Source organism: Zea mays, chromosome 9 (assembly GCF_902167145.1).
Source record: "Zea mays cultivar B73 chromosome 9, Zm-B73-REFERENCE-NAM-5.0, whole genome shotgun sequence".
In the NCBI taxonomy this organism is placed as follows: Eukaryota; Viridiplantae; Streptophyta; class Magnoliopsida; order Poales; family Poaceae; genus Zea; species Zea mays.
The window spans coordinates 116,551,830-116,567,989 of record NC_050104.1 but is presented as its reverse complement, the minus strand read 5'-3'; the positions used below and the strand labels follow the sequence as shown (position 1 = coordinate 116,567,989).

The 16,160-nt window shown below is 44.4% G+C and overlaps 1 protein-coding gene across 1 annotated transcript; it reads left to right on the top strand.

Annotated features, from left to right (window-relative positions):
• The first annotated feature begins 10,622 nt into the window (after nt 1–10,622).
• LOC100192495 (Protein LIGHT-DEPENDENT SHORT HYPOCOTYLS 5) lies at nt 10,623–12,635 on the top strand. The gene is made up of 2 exons (NM_001137715.1): nt 10,623–10,925; nt 11,450–12,635. Exon 2 carries the CDS (start codon nt 11,477–11,479, stop codon nt 12,308–12,310), a length of 834 nt encoding a protein of 277 aa, NP_001131187.1. The 5' UTR covers nt 10,623–10,925; nt 11,450–11,476; the 3' UTR covers nt 12,311–12,635.
• Nucleotides 12,636–16,160: the final 3,525 nt, after the last annotated feature.

Here is a 16,160-nt window from a genome sequence, read left to right as displayed (position 1 = left end):
TGCCGCACAGGATCTATATTATCTTTGCTCCAAAATGCATCTTCTGGCACAACAAATGTGAAGTCCTCGAGTTTGTATTTGTTGATAGTCACCATGTACCACTCATGCATTCTAATCTCCGGAGTCGACAACTTAGAAAGTTGCACCGTCGTCAAGAACGGCCTCCCATTCACAAATTTACGAGGAACAACCTCCTTCTTGTATATCGGGATATTGATTTTAAGACATAATGATTCTCGAGTATGAATCATTCCATCTTCTTCCCATACTTCGAAATTGTCTATTTGGGACCATGTGCGTACTCCACGAGATGCTGATTCCGCTTTTGATTGATTTGTCATAACTCTCTGCAATTTTTGCAGGTAGCGTGCCACTGATTCTGACGGTTTCTTGACATCGTTAGTGGCGATTCGTAGATGAATTTTCTTTGAAGTAGTTGGCCCTTCAACATTGGTGTCAACCTTTGCTTCCTTTTTGATGTTTGCATCGACATTCTGAGGAACAATTTTGTCTATGTCCCCCTCGTCGAGTTCCTTCGCAAGAGGTGATATGATTGTTTTAATGATTTTTGTGGAGGTCGGTGCTATATTTTCCTGCACCATGGGGTATGGAATGATCGAACTATCTTTCTGTTGCATTGGTGTTGAATTCGGTGTTGGTGACTTATGACGCGATACACGGCTTAAGATCGGCTCATCACCCAACTTGATGTCACGTCGATGCCAAAGGACCAACTCGTTCATTGCCTCCTGCAAAGTTATGATCCCCTCAACTAGAAAGCCTATCTCCCAATCTTCACAACCACTGTCTGTGATTTCTAAAACTTGGACCACAGTATAGTGTGGCGGGACAGGATTATCCTTGTAGTTAACAAGTCCTGGTTTTACCAAACCAGTAGCAGCTTGTTTTGTTTTTGTCCCAGATCAATTGATTGGAATATGAAGAAAGCAAGGCTTGTCCTCAACAATATCGTCTACAGGGTACTTGGTGCCCGATACGAATTCTTGCACAGATCCTACGCTGCTAGGGACTATAGGTGGACTCATGTGGCTTGGCTTGAGTTCAAATGATATGCATTCTGTTTTCTTCATTTTGGTCATCACGTCATTAATAGCCTTTTGTACCCTTTCATCAATAGTCTCTTCAAGGGTCCTTTTCGACTTTTCTCGTGTTTCCTATATGACGCCGCATACTCTAGAAACGCCTCTCTCCAGAAAATCTTAGAAGAGATTCCCCGAGCCCGTCCAGTGTGTTCAGGATTGCCTAGTGCTGCAGTTAGTATGTCATTTTCCCTCCGAGGCTTAAATTCGCCCTTCTTTCTCTTATCTGCATATTCTTGAATTTTTGTCGAAACTTCGCCTACCAATTCTGGATGCAAAAGTTTGTTGTCCTCACTCAAACCTGCCCGACCTAAGATCCAACGAATAGCTCGCTCATCGATATCTTTTAATATTGGGTCCAAAGTGCCGTTAGCTATAGCTTCCTCGATTATCCTGCTCCACTGCACAACTTTATGGTGATATCCAGTTGACCCCAGGCGATGGGGGTGTTTGTTCATCTTCGCTCTCTGAGAATTAGTTTCGCCCAGTTCTTTGGCCTTCAGTTCGGTCTTCTGACGAACAAATTCCTCCCACTGAGCTTGAGTGATTTTCCCCATTTTCTTGGGCAGAGGAACCTTATTCTTCTTAACAAAATCCCTATTCATCTCGGTCTTCCACCCATGAAACATCTTGGCCATAACAGAGAGCATCGACTTCCTTACTGCATCCTCTGTGCCTTTTGGGACCTTGAATGACTCAGACAACTTAGCCCATAGCTTATTGCGGGTGTCTTCATCTAAATCCTTCCATTTTTGAAGTGTGATTGGCACTATATCTCTAACAGTAGACCCGCAGGAATTTCGAAACTTTGTAACCACGTCAAGTGGTTCTTCAGGAAACCCCTCTACATTTAGTTTTGTTACGTACATAACTGCACCTTCTTTCATCTGATTGGGACCTCGTCGCCCTCGTTTCCGCTTATGTGAAACGGATGATTCAGACATCGGAGCATCCTCCGTGTTTCGTGTAGAACATGCATCCTCTTTCTTCTCTTCATTTGAAATCTACATGTTGAAACAATTAATGGCCTTTCATATATGAACATTATTTTAGAATATAGTCGGCATATTTCTATTTACCTCTTCATCGTTGGGATTATAGTCGGCATCAAGTTCATCTGATGTTTTTTTTCTTCCTTGGAGGTATAGGAGGACAAGGATTGTCGTCACTAGAACTATCCTCCCCGCTCCCTTCACCGGAGCTGCTCGTTGTCTGCCATTCAAGTTTGGTCGCATCTTCATCAACTCTGTTAGACGCACCGATGCAGACCACATCCATCCTAGTAGGTACCTAGTGCACAGCTGGTTCCATCAATAAGGGGGTCGACCGAGGATATACTGTTAGTCTGATATCCTGGTTCCATCAATAAGGGAACTTGGAGAAAAGGTGATTCAAAAGAAATCGAGCCCAAACCCGCCTCCATGTCCCTCCTTTCCTCCCCAAACAGGAAGGCCAAATGTCTAGTAACTGTGAGGTCCCAGAGTCTTTACTGCCTACGAAGGACGAAATTACGAAGCAGGATCGAGCCGGGAAGCACGGAGCAGATAGAAGTGCACTTTCCAATGCAGTTAGACAGAGAAGGCATGGCTGTGATGTTATAATGCTGAAGGACCCCAAGAAGAGATTATGGCCTGTCGTTTATCACCACCGCCCGTTATTTGTGGGCTTCACCGAGGGCTGGAAACATTTGGTGGCAGCAAACGACCTTCGGACTGGGGACGTCTGCGAGTTTGTTAAGGGACCAGACGATGGTGAGCCGGTGTACTATGTCCGGATGTGTGGTCACAAAATTTAAAGCCTCCCCGGCTTCATCTGTGCGCTTCTCTTCTCTTATGTGGGCTGCTAAGTGGTGGCAGCAAACGACCTTCAGACTGGGGACGTCTGCGAGTTTGTTAAGGGGCCAAACGATGGTGAGCCGGTGTACTCTGTCCGGATGTGTGGTCACAAAATTTAAAGCCTCCCCGGCTTCATCTGTGCGCTTCTCTTCTCTTATGTGGGCTGCTAAGTGCTCTTAGCAGCCCACCTAAGAGAAGAGAAGCGCACAGATGAAGTCGGGGCGGCTTTAAATTTTGTGACCACGCATCCAGACATAGTACACCGGCTCACCATCGTCTGGCCCCTTAACAAGCTCGCAGACGTCCCCAGCCCGAAGGTCGTTTGCTGCCACCAAATGTTTCCAGCCTTCGGTGAAGCCCACAAATAACGGGCGGTGGTGGTAAATGACAGGCCATAATCTCTTCTTGGGGTCCTTCAGCATTATAACATCACATCCATGCCTTCTCTGTCTAACTGCCACTTCTATCTGCTCCGTGCTTCCCGGCCCGATTCAGGCATTCAGCCGAAGCCATTCTCCATATAAGTCCCAAACAGAGAATAGGGATGAGGTAGTCAAGATTGTAGGCGCTACTCGGCACCATTGATATCACTAGGGAAAACAAATGCATCAAAGATATCCACTTCCCAATAGTACTCGAAGATAGTTCATTGACTTGACACTCTCTAAGAGGTTCATACAAAATACATTATCAAGCTTTTGACATGATCGACAACTAGAATGATGCTAAAGAGAGAGTATGAGAAAAGTCTCACAATCAAAATTGTGATCACAACAAAGGCAGGGATACCAGTACTACAACCTTGTGCATACCAGTACTACAACCCTAGAGTGAAACCTACGATACTCATAACGTGTTGTTTAGGACTAAACATCAACAACCCCTTGACTGGTCGCTATCATACTCAATTCCAAAATATTTTTCCAATATGTCGGCTTGAGTAAGGAGATCTGGGCTTGGGAGTTCCTCCAAATCATCTGCAGCTTCATCATCTTCAGCATATTGCAGGGCTTCATCTTGAATAATTTTAGTCCTCTTGGAGTCAGCATACTTTTTGATGGACAGAGCACACTTCTCAAGCATGTCGCATACATCTCCAATTTGAAACAAAGTGGTCTTAAGTGTGTACACTGATTCCGGTTCACTAGTATCAATAACCCCATCAGTCACTAGACTGCGAATGATGTCGACATGTGTCTCGATGACTCGAACTGAGCTCTCAACCATGTCAAGTGGCTCTTTTTCCATCTCTGAAACTGAAAATGACCAAGTCTCACAATCAAAATTGAGATTGCAACAAAGGCAGGGATCAGAGGGAAAACAAGGATGTGGCTTATAGGGCAAAAAGAGGGGTCCAAATAACACTGTCATGGCTATGAACAAGTCAAAGAAGGGAGATAAGAACAAGTCTTATAACATAGGGTTGGGAAGCACAGGGAATTCATGTGTGCCAACAATGCACTTCATTGCTCCACATAACTTTGGTTCTAGGCACTCTACCACAGGGATTTTGTCTTCATTGCTATCCATAGGGTACTAGTATGGACATGAAGGCACAACAAGAATATATAGCTTCGTATAATGCACACAGATGCATGTGGCGTCGTAGGTAAGAAGCATTTCATTCTAGCGTATGTGCTAAAGCCTCTAATCTATCTAGATGCCTAGTGGTCAGGGAATCGAAGAACATGGTGGTCAGGAAGGGCTTAGGGCAAGCACACGGGATAGTAAACACTGGCAGTGATCCCATTGAGGATAGCAGCAGCAGATAATGACCTATATCCATGCAACGGTATATCAAAACGATGGACAGACTATGACCTATGGACCTTTCACAAATAAATTATCTACAACAACAAAAACAGGTAACAGGCCAATCACTTGATCTTTCGAATCTCGGATTTGCGAGAAAATGTAACGCAGCAACCACCACGAGTCGTCGGTTTCGGAGGCCACCACAAGCTGAAGAATCGTCAGAGAGAGTGGAGAGAGAGAGAGACAGACAGAACCTGCCGAGATTGGGCTCGGGGACGGCGGCATTGGGCTCGGGGACGGCGGCGTGGCGGGCGCCCAGCTCGAAGACGGCGGCATTGGGCCTCGAGGACGACGGTGTTGGGCTCGGGGACGGCGACGTTGGGCTCGGGGACAGCGGCGTGGCGGGCGCCCAGCTCGGGGACGGCGGCGTTGGGCTCGGGGGACGGCGTGACCGGCGCCCAGCTCAGATACGGGGACGGGGACGGCGGCGCTTGGGCTCGGCGATGGCGTGGCGGGCGCTCACAGCTCAGAGACGGGGACAGGGACGACGACGCAGTATCAGCCTGGCGGCGTGTCGGGCTCCTGAAGAGAGTTAGGGTTCCTGCTGGAACCACCGAGCCTTTTATACTATATACACATCACAGGCGGATTTTTAGAAAACCCGCTTGTGATATATAACATCACAAGCGCTTTTTTATTTCGACCGCCTAACTCTCCCGGAGCCCGACACGTCACCAGGCTGCGCACTGTAGCGGCGGCGGATTTTTTTTGATCTATGAGGAGAAGATTTTGTTTTTGAGTTTATTGATTGATTTCAAGAGTTTATGCATATATATGATCTCCGTTTGTTTTCTTTCTCGTTTTGATACGATTTTTTGCCTCAATTTTGTAATATAGATTGAAATTGAAGAAAAACTCAGGAATTCCAAGATTTGGACTTGTAGTTGATCTAATTTAAAGATTCTTCATAAAGAGTTGTCTCACCTCAAGGTACCTATATTGCTGCAATCTTGTTTCATTTTCATGCACATTAATTTGTTCATGATTTAGGGATTAAATTCAATTAATTAGGGATATTTTAAATATTTTTTGTAGTTCATGTGCTAGGTACATCTCGATATGATCTTGTTTCACTTTCATGTACATTTATTTTTTCATGGTACATCTCAATATTGATGTTAATCAATATAGGGATAAGTAATGGACCGAGGTTGGATGTACAATGTGCCAAGACCACATCCGTCGTACATTCGAAATTTGAGAAGCTTTATTGAAGCGGCCAACAAGCACTCGAATTTGCGAAAGAGTAAGGAAATATTATGTCCGTGCATCGATTGTGATAATAAGATAGCTTGGAGAGATACAGGAGTAATCCAATCACATCTGCTAAAAAGAGGGTTTAAAAACAATTACACGATATGGTCAGAACATGGTGAGTTGGATCCGTGTTAAGTGCCTGGTAATGACGAGAGAGTTGTCAGAATTTTAGATCTTAAAGTTGATGGTAAAGTGGATTATGTGGATGCTAATCAAGATTTTGAAGAATTTGATTGCGAAGAGATGTTGCGCCATATGGAACCAGAAATGTTGAGTTCTGTGGGATCGCAGAAAGGGCTATCTAAAATGGAGGGACTGGAAAGTGCCTCAAAAGAACCTTTATATGATGAATCAAAGGGTTGTGACAAAGAGTTTACTACACTGCGTACAGTTCTAGAACTTCTTAAGTTGAAGGCTAGCGCCGGATGGTATGATACTAGCTTCACAAATCTTTTGAATTTTCTGTCCCAATTACTACCAAAACCCAACAAACTACCAACAAGCACTTATAAAGCGAAGAAGCTTATATCTCCCATAGCTCTGGGTGTGCAAAAAATCCATGCATGTCCGAACCATTGTATTATGTATCGTGGCGATTTTGAGAACGCAACAAGATGCCCAGTTTGCAATGTCAATCAATACAAGAAGAGCTACAATCAAGACTGTGTAAAAAAATTCCCAAAGAAAAATAAAAACAAGAAATCCACTATTGGACCTGAAAGTGACGATGACACTTTTGATGACATGGATGGGAAAAAGAAGTCAAAGATCCTAGCTTTGGTGATGTGGTATCTTCCAGTAATTGATCGCTTAAAACATTTGTTCTCAAATCCTAGGGAGGCTGAGCTTATGCGTTGGCATGCTGAAAATCACAAGCAGAATAACAAATAGATTCGACACCCTGCTGATGCATCACAATGGAAAAATTTTGATCTTATGTATCCTGAGTTTGCCAAAGAAACCATAAATGTAAGATTTGCTTTGGGTACAGACGGAATGAATCCATTTAGTGAAAAAAGAAGTGTACATAGCACCTGGCCCGTGACTTTAACAATGTACAACCTTCCATCATGGTTGTGTCACAAAAGAAAGTACATTATGTTGACTATTCTTATTCAAGGTCCGAAATCAGCTCGTGTTGATATTGATGTGTTCCTAGAACCTCTTATGGAAGATATGACAAAGCTCTGGAATGAAGGAGTTAGAATATGGGATGAGTATTGCCATGAGTATTTCAACTTAAGGGCAATTATATTTGTTACCATCCATGATTCTCCCGGTGGCGCCACACTATCAGGGCAAAAGACTAAAGGAAAGAATGGTTGTGTAGTATGCGTCGATGGAACTGCTTCCATGTACCTTAAATCATCCAAGAAGTTGGTGTTCATGGGACACAGACGGTTCTTGATGAAGCAGCATAAGTACCGAAAGATGAAAGAGGAATTTGACAATGAACTGGAAAGTGAAGGTGCACCGAAGCCTTATAGTGGGAAACTTGTTTAGGAAAGACGGTTCTTGTTTTTTTTATGACAGTGTTCCTCCCAATTGCGGTAAGAGCCCTCGAAATAGAGCATGTCAAAGTTGTCATCACACGCTTGTGTTAATTTTTCAATGCGGTTTCACAAAAAGTAATAGCTTTAGAAGACTTGGACTATCTAAAGGCATACATCATCGAGACTATGTGCAAGCTTGAAATGTGTTTTCCTCCATCATTTTTTGATATGCAAGTACACCTAATCATACATCTCGTGGATCAGATAAAAATATTAGGGCCACTATATTTACATCATATGTTTCAGTTGGAGCGATACCTGGGAGTATTAAAAGGTTATGTGCGAAATCGCGCTCACCCAGAGGGTTCAATCATGGAGGGATACACTACAGAAGAAGTGATTGACAGTTGTATAGATTACATCAGTGACGGAACAATGATAGGTGTGCCTGTACCTAAACATGAGGGTAAACTATGTGGGAGAGGGAGAATGGGCAGGAAAACTTTTCGCGTTGAGGATTACAAGCTAGTACATTGTGCTCATGGTAGTGTACTACAACATCTCACGATAGCCGAGCCTTACATAGAGGAACACCTGGATGAGCTTCGTAAAGAAAATCAGAACCACACAGAGGACTGGATCATGAGGGAGCACAAACATCGTTTCAGTGAATGGTTAATGGACAAAAACATCCCATTCGGAGACTCTTTGGAAGAGAAAACAATGAAGAATTTAGCTTCTGGGCCATCGTGTTTTGTGACATCATGGCAAGCATATGACATCAATGGGTACACATTCTATACTAAATCAAAAGACATGAAAAGTGTTGCACAAAATAGCGGTGTTCGTATCGATGCTTTTGACCTACATGGACAGAAGACCACATATTTTGGATTCATAGAGGAAATATGGGAACTTGATTATGGCCCAAGCATGAAAATACCCTTATTTAAGTGCCAATGGGTACAACATCCCGTGGGGGTGATAGTGGATAACTACGGACTCACACTGGTAGACTTAAAGAAAGTAGGATATAAAGATGACCCGTGGGTTCTCGCCGAATGTGTTGCACAAGTGTTCTATGTACTCGATCCAGCAGATGAGAAGATGCATGTAGTTATTTCTGGAAAGCAAAAAATTGTTGGAGCTGAGAATGTGAGAGACGGAGATGAGGAATACAATAAGTATGAAGAGATGTTCGTCTTTAACGGTCCAGAGAGAATCAAGCGTGTGGAAAAGAAAATTGATAAGAACTTAAAGCCATACATGCGGAAAAATGGTAGTTCATGAAAAATTATATGAATCAAATTGTATTTGTTAGCATGTATGATCGACTATGCATTGTGGTTGCCAATTAATTTAAAATCTCTCTAGTTATCTATGTGTGCTATTAAAATTCATTTAAATTGTATTTGCATATTTCTGTTAAAAATTAAATATTAATTCATTTAAATTGTATTTGCATATTTCTGTTAAAAATTAAAATATTAATTCATTTAAATTGTATTTTCATATTTCTGTTAAAAATTAAAATATTAATATGGTAATCAAATCACAATCACATGCGGTTTTTCATTACGGTCCGTTTGTGAAAAGAATAGAGCACCACAAGCGGTTCGAAACAAAAACCGCTTGTGATACTAATACATCACAGGCGGTCCGAATAGCCTGGGACATCCCAGGCGGTTTTCTAACCGAACCGCCTGTGATGTAAAAAGTCTACCGCTTGTATAGAGACAAATTGTAGTAGTGTATGTTACTGTTTCCCGTTCTAACTGTTTGTACGGTCAGATTTGCAAAGGGCGACTCTATAGAGATCTTCCATTGCATGTCAGTCCATCCATGTGTGTTGCTGCTGATGTTGTGTGTCGTCAGTGGTTTGCTCTAGAGTTTTGCTAAGCAGATCGTCCAATGGTCATGCATTCTTGGATTTAGATGAATTCAAAGAGAGCTTGAGACTTGCGAGTTGTGTTTATAGTCATTCATGTTGTTCGTTCAAGATCAAAATACTAATGTGAAGTTGGCTGCTACTCCAGGCCGTGCGTCATGGCAAATTCGTGGCCCACTCCTAGGTTTCCAGGCCTTTGGCGGTTTGGCCTATGTCGGATGCACAGTTAGTTCGGCCGAATACAATACGAATTCGTTAAGTTTTGTCTTTTATTTGGTTTTAGTAAATCGGTGGACTTTGTAAGAACGAGCTTAAAAATGATTTTTTTGGACCAAAGTAAGTTTACGTTATGATCAGCTTAACTGCACAACATTTTTTTGTTTATCATTAAAGTTTAAGCCACGTTTAATTTATTAGGATTGGTCATATCTCATTTCCATTGCAACATAATGATACATTTTTTACTCCCAAAAGGTGATCAAGAATTGTGTTTTTTTAGAAGAAACGAGTAGTAACTTCATTTTAAATTACTACAGCTCAGAGCGACTCCAACAAACTAGTCCAAGAAACTAGACAGATCATTTTGTAAAGATAAGTTTAGCTATTATTAGAAGAAAACATCTCCGATAGACTTTATAAATGGCTCTTCAAATTTAGCATCTATCCATCGTCTACACCTCCGCTATCTATTTTTTGGATTTGACTCGCCATATAGAGTTCTGAAGTTACAGAGTCTATTGAAATAGTCGACTTCTTTTTTGTAAAATCTATTTTATGGAGTGGCTAAATCAGTAAATTTAATTTGCCTAAGAAAACACTTGATGTTGGGAGACTATAGTCAGCAGATCGAGTATATACGACCGTACGAAACATTTTTTTTTTTGCACTTTAATTGAGTTTGAAATATAATCTAGAGATAGCCTAACAAGGGGCGTTCAAACCTATTTCCAATTTCATCCCCGACATGGTAGTGCTAGACCCAAGTCATACGTACACTACGGATTTGCGCTCAAGCTAGAAGAATAGATGGACAGTGAAACCTGGCGCATGTACTAGACGCGCGCATGTATTGGCGTACGTACGTAGGTCAAGCAGCGTGCGCCAAGACAGACGAGACGAGACGAGACGACAAGGGACGCATACATGCTACGCCTACCTCCGGAGCGAGCACTGTTGCACCCGCCGTGGCCATAAATGATTGGGGTCACCGCCCGGTCGGCCGCGTCCGCCAGCCTCTCCTCCTCCACCGGATCGACGCTGCAGGCAGGTAGCTGCAGCTCCGTCCTCGCCCTCAGCGTCTAGCCTCCAGCTATATACGCCCACCCTATCTATCGCCACCAGCGTCCCGTCCTCGGTCCTCCATCAGTAGTAACCACTCCTCGTCGTCTCTCTCGCGGTCTCGCCTCCTGCAGCTAGCTCTCGCCAGAAAGGGAAACCGCATCTGCTTCAGCCTCCCGTCCCGTCTCGGCGCCGCCGCCTGATCGACCAGAGCCCAGCGCGGGGCGTCGAGGCCGTCCGGGGCGGGTCCGGCGCTCAGGTGAGCTCGGCTGCTGTGTGATTTCTTCTTTTGTTTTCTTCTCGCAGTCGCAGCTGGTTGAAATTGGCGTGTCTCGGCTCGCAACTGGCCCTTCTCCAGCCACTCTGCGCGGCCCGCCAGTTCTCTAGGTAGGCTGCCGCAGTAGCTCTGCAGCTGCTGACCTCAGATCAGGCAATTCTTGGGATGCGCTGCCCTCAGAGACGCCGTACTTGCCCTGGACCAGCTGATGCTGATCTCGTCTCCCCCGTTGCAAACCCTAGTTCTTTACTCCTCTTTTCTCGATTAAGTAGCAGCAGGATCCAGGACCACGAAATCCCGAGCTTATTTTTTGCAATTTGTTCGTCTTCCCACTTTCCGAAAGCTTCTCTCCCTTCTGCACAAGCTCAGGATTATAAGTAGCACACTACAAGGAGCATGTAATCCAACTCGCTCATGGGTGATGGCGGCGAAAAAACTTCAGTCTTTTGAATCGATATTTCGTTTCCCGGCGTTGCCGTCGCACTAATCGAGCGGGCTGCATGCAGATCTGAGGCGAGTAGCAAGCGAAGAACATGCAGATGCAGGTCGGAGGAGGCGCGGCCGACAGCCCGGGCGCTGCGGCGGCGGCGGGCGCGGAGGCGCCGCGCCCGAGCCGCTACGAGTCGCAGAAGCGGCGGGACTGGCACACGTTCGGGCAGTACCTGCGCAACCACCGGCCGCCGCTGGAGCTGGCGCGGTGCAGCGGCGCGCACGTGCTCGAGTTCCTGCGCTACCTCGACCAGTTCGGCAAGACCAAGGTCCACGCGCCGGGGTGCCCCTTCTTCGGCCACCCGTCGCCGCCCGCGCCGTGCCCGTGCCCACTGCGGCAGGCCTGGGGCAGCCTTGACGCGCTCATCGGCCGCCTGCGCGCCGCCTTCGAGGAGCACGGGGGCCGGCCCGAGGCCAACCCCTTCGGCGCCCGCGCCGTGCGCCTCTACCTCCGCGAGGTCCGCGACAGCCAGGCCAAGGCGCGCGGCATCGCCTACGAGAAGAAGCGCCGGAAGCGGCCGTCCGCCTCGTCCCAGTCGTCGCCGCAGGCCGCGACGACCCCGCCGTTGCAGGCCCCTCCCGTCTCCACGCCGGCCCTCTCGGACGCGGCGGCCGAGAGGGCCGACGTGCGGGCGCACGTCCCCGACGCCGGGCACGGGCACCAGCACCACTTCTTCATGCCACACCCGCAGTTCCTGCACGGGTTCCGACTGCTGCCAGGCAACCCCGAAGCGGTGGCTGGCAATGGTAATGGCGATGGCAGCAGCAGCAGCGCTAGCGTCGCTGCCGGCAGCGGGGACGAGATAGCGCTGGCGATGGCGGCGGCGGCGGAAGCGCACGCGGCGGGGTGCATGCTGCCGCTGTCGGTGTTCAACTAGGCAGGCGTATAGCCGAGCGAGGTAGGGCTTAAACAATAGATTAATCCGGGTGCTTATCTAGTGTTAAGATCGATCTCATTGTCGCGATGGAGATGAACCGATCAACACACACGTACGTGCTGCTGTTCTTCAGGATTTCCTATTCCTATTCTCATATCTCCCCCCTTTTGGTTACATGATGCTCATGCATTTCCTGCTGCGCTGCTGGGAAATGGTACTAGTAGCTGTGCTTGGTACTGTAGGGTTTGCAGAATCCTGCTTGTTTTGTGTATGCAGTGCAATGATGATGGAGATATAATATAATGGAATGCTTAATTTCCAGGTTAATGTTATTGCTGCTTCCTCTCTGTGATTGATCCTTGTGCCAGATATTTTCATGCTTTCATGATTTGACAAATTAATTATGAAGAGATAAAAAAAAAAGAGGTTCTGATGGCATAGTTATTAAAATCTGACGTAGCATATAACTCTGCATGGAGACTGGCCTTATATCTACACCCTCTCTGAGATTAATATTGGATCTTTCATTTTTAGTTTTTTTATGCTTATCTCTTGTTTTGAAATGACATGCATCCTTAGTTTTATCAACTTCCTTATTTTTATGGATCCTTAGCCATTTTTTTGCGTAGTTTTATACTTCTGCTTTATTGAAAAAAACACGATTAATGATAAAAATAAGAACATCAGTAAAACTAAGAGCACCACCTTAAAAGACCGTTTTTTTAGTTCCAGTATACATGGACGATCTTGGTCGATTTTCAGGTATATGCCATTTAAAACGCACAAAGAAAGACTCCATGCTGGTACATGATATGCATGCATATGGAAGTTTTTTCTTTTGATATAAATGATGCATATACAAGCTGACAACATGTTATAAATGACAAGTTAAATAAAATATGTCTAATTTGGAACAAAGAACCAACAAAAATGGCAAACATTTTCAGGACCTCGTATGCTAATTTGTTAAAAAAACTACTCCGTTGCACAAATATTTTCTCTCATATATATTAGGCCATGTTTGGTTCCGGGGCTAAATTTTAGTACATGTCACATCAAATGTTTAGATACTAGTTAGAGGTATTATATATAATCTAATTATAAAATTAATTACATAAGAATTAAACAATAAGATGAGTCTTTTAAATCTAAATAATTCATGATTCGTTCCTACAATAAATATTTTCAAATCATGGATTAGTTGGGTAAAATAATTTTGTCTTGTCGTTTAGTTTTTAGTTATATAATTAGTTTTATAATTAGACTATTTAATACTTATAATAGGTATTCAAATATTTTATATGACATTGGCTAAAATTTAGTCCCGAGAAAATGTCTGAGGACCGTTCATTGTAGGAGCCCAGGACCCTCTATAAGGTTTCTCTAAGGCTATCTACAATAATTCCCCCTAAATTCCGACCATATACCTTGCTTTTGTGCCACGTCATCCATATTCCATCACCTCTAAGGCTATCTGCAGCGATTACCCCTAAATTTCTCCTCCTATATCATTTTTTGTGTCACATCATCAACATTATATCCCCTACTTTTTTATCTCCCGCAGCGGTTCCCCCTATTTTCTCCCCCTATACCCCACTACAACCATAAAATAGTATTTCATATACTACTTTTTATCTACTATCATTTTTTCTTCTACTAACAATTACTAGCGGGCCCGCGGCTACAGTAGCAAACAGTGTTAGCGCAGATGAGCAGTGGCACGCCAGAAACAGGGGAGAGAGAAGCGGTCCGCTGCCTGGGGTGCCTTGTAGGGAGCACCGATGCACCGATAGAGGAGGTCATGTAGCCGCCATGCAAGGGGAGGAAGCGGCCGCACGGCGACCGCTGCGGGCAGTCTAAATCCCCCCTATCCCACTATAACCATAAAATATTGTTTTTCATACCTTTTCATCAACTATTATCATTTTTTACCAACTAACAAACACTACATGCACACAACGCTATGAAAGGGGACCGACATGTAGAGAAGCTGGTAAGGGTGAGTATTGAAGTTGTGGCGTAACTTTAAACGTGAACAGTGCAAGGGGAGGGGTGTCGGGCGACAACCATCGAAGCTAGTCTAAGTAATCTTCTCGTATGTATAAAGGGAGCACTATGATCTTCTTATTTTTAATCATACCATTTCTTATAATATTAAACTTGTTTAAGCCCGTAACTTGATAATAATATATATTTATGGTAGTATAAGTAGTGTATAGTTTTTTTAAGCAATCCATATTAATGCAAATAAATGTATCATTCTAGTTAGAAGCATGGAACAGAAATGTTTCGAGCAAACGAATGAGCCTAGCAACTTGAGTAGAAACTCGAAAGCAAGAAGTCTTATAATATCACACTTAGGGTATGTTCGTTTGAACCACAATCCATTCGGATTGAAGGGGATTGAATGAGTTTGAATCCCTAATAAGTCAAATTCTATTCTAATTCATATCAATACCTTCCAATCCATAAGGAATCAAAATAACCGAACAAGCCCTTAGGTCTCCCATTTCTTGGGTCATCCAACCCATATTCGCCACATGTTGCTTCCAATATGGTTGCTACCTCGGCCAAACTTCAGTCTTTCTATTTGTTTAGGCCTTGTTCGGTTACAAGAGATGAAATCCTGCCATGGATTTAATTCGGATCTGAATTGGGTGAATCCATACCTCACATCCAATCCTTTGGTGAGATTAAATCCATTATTTAATCCATGTATCTCTCAAAGCTAGTTATTATTTTGATCCATTGATTATAATATAAAGTTGTGCAATAACTTCATGGATTTGTTCCATATCTATTGAGCTATAGATAGAATACATGCCTTCCAAAAAATTCCCAAACCCTTGGGCTATAATCAATGTTGGTTTAACCGAATAAAAAAATTAAGTGAGCTTGGATTATTTTGGAACATGGATTGTGACATGAATTTAATTCCAATCCCTACTAATTCAGAGCTGGATTGATATAAACGAAAAAGATCTTAGGTGGATTAAAAATGCTAGACATAACCCTAGGTCTGGTACGTAGTAGGAGCTCAGCCTCTCGTGCGCACCATCTTTAGAGCCAATCCGCTAGAGTTTGACTGTAACACCCTAAATTTGGGGGTATAATTTTTTTTCTAAATATCTACCAAATTCAGTTGTTATCACTTGGCTCTCTCTCTCTCTAGTCCCTCCCTCTTTTTCTTTTGATTAGAATTAAGTTAATTAGAAGAGGGATTAAGTATTTATTTTGTTAAAACAATGTGAGTCATGAAATATTGCATCATGCTCAGCCTAAATTATTCTTTTGTTTGATGCACATATTTGAAAGGGTTTGAATTTGCATTTGGTTCGAATTTGATTTTGAAACCCTAGAGAAAATAAATAGAAAAGCCATTAGAAATTCCAGGAAAAAGGAAAAAAGCCAATTCAGCCCAACCAGCCCAGCTCGGCCCATCTAAGCCTCGCGCGCGCCCGCGCGTCCGCCCTCCCCTGACATGCGGCCCCCGCCTGTTAGCCCATCCAGCGCTCGCTCTCTCTCCTCTCTCTCCCTCTCGTTGCACGGTGGGGTGGACTTGTCAACGCCAAACTCATCCGCGTGCGCACGCCTTCTCTCGCTGATCCGCGGGTCCCGTTCATCAGCGCAGAAGACTGTTCGCTCGCCCGCTCCCTCTCTGTTCCGTGGGCCTCACCCGTCAGAACCGTCCCCCGAATCACACACGCTCTCCACCGTGGACGCGCCCATGACCACACGTTTTTCGGCCACACCCCACGCGCACGAGCCTTTTCTGGAGCCGCCCACACTCACTCGCCCTCCCCCACTCAGTTGCGCCCTCAGCCGAGCACCCTCACCCTCTCTCTCGCTC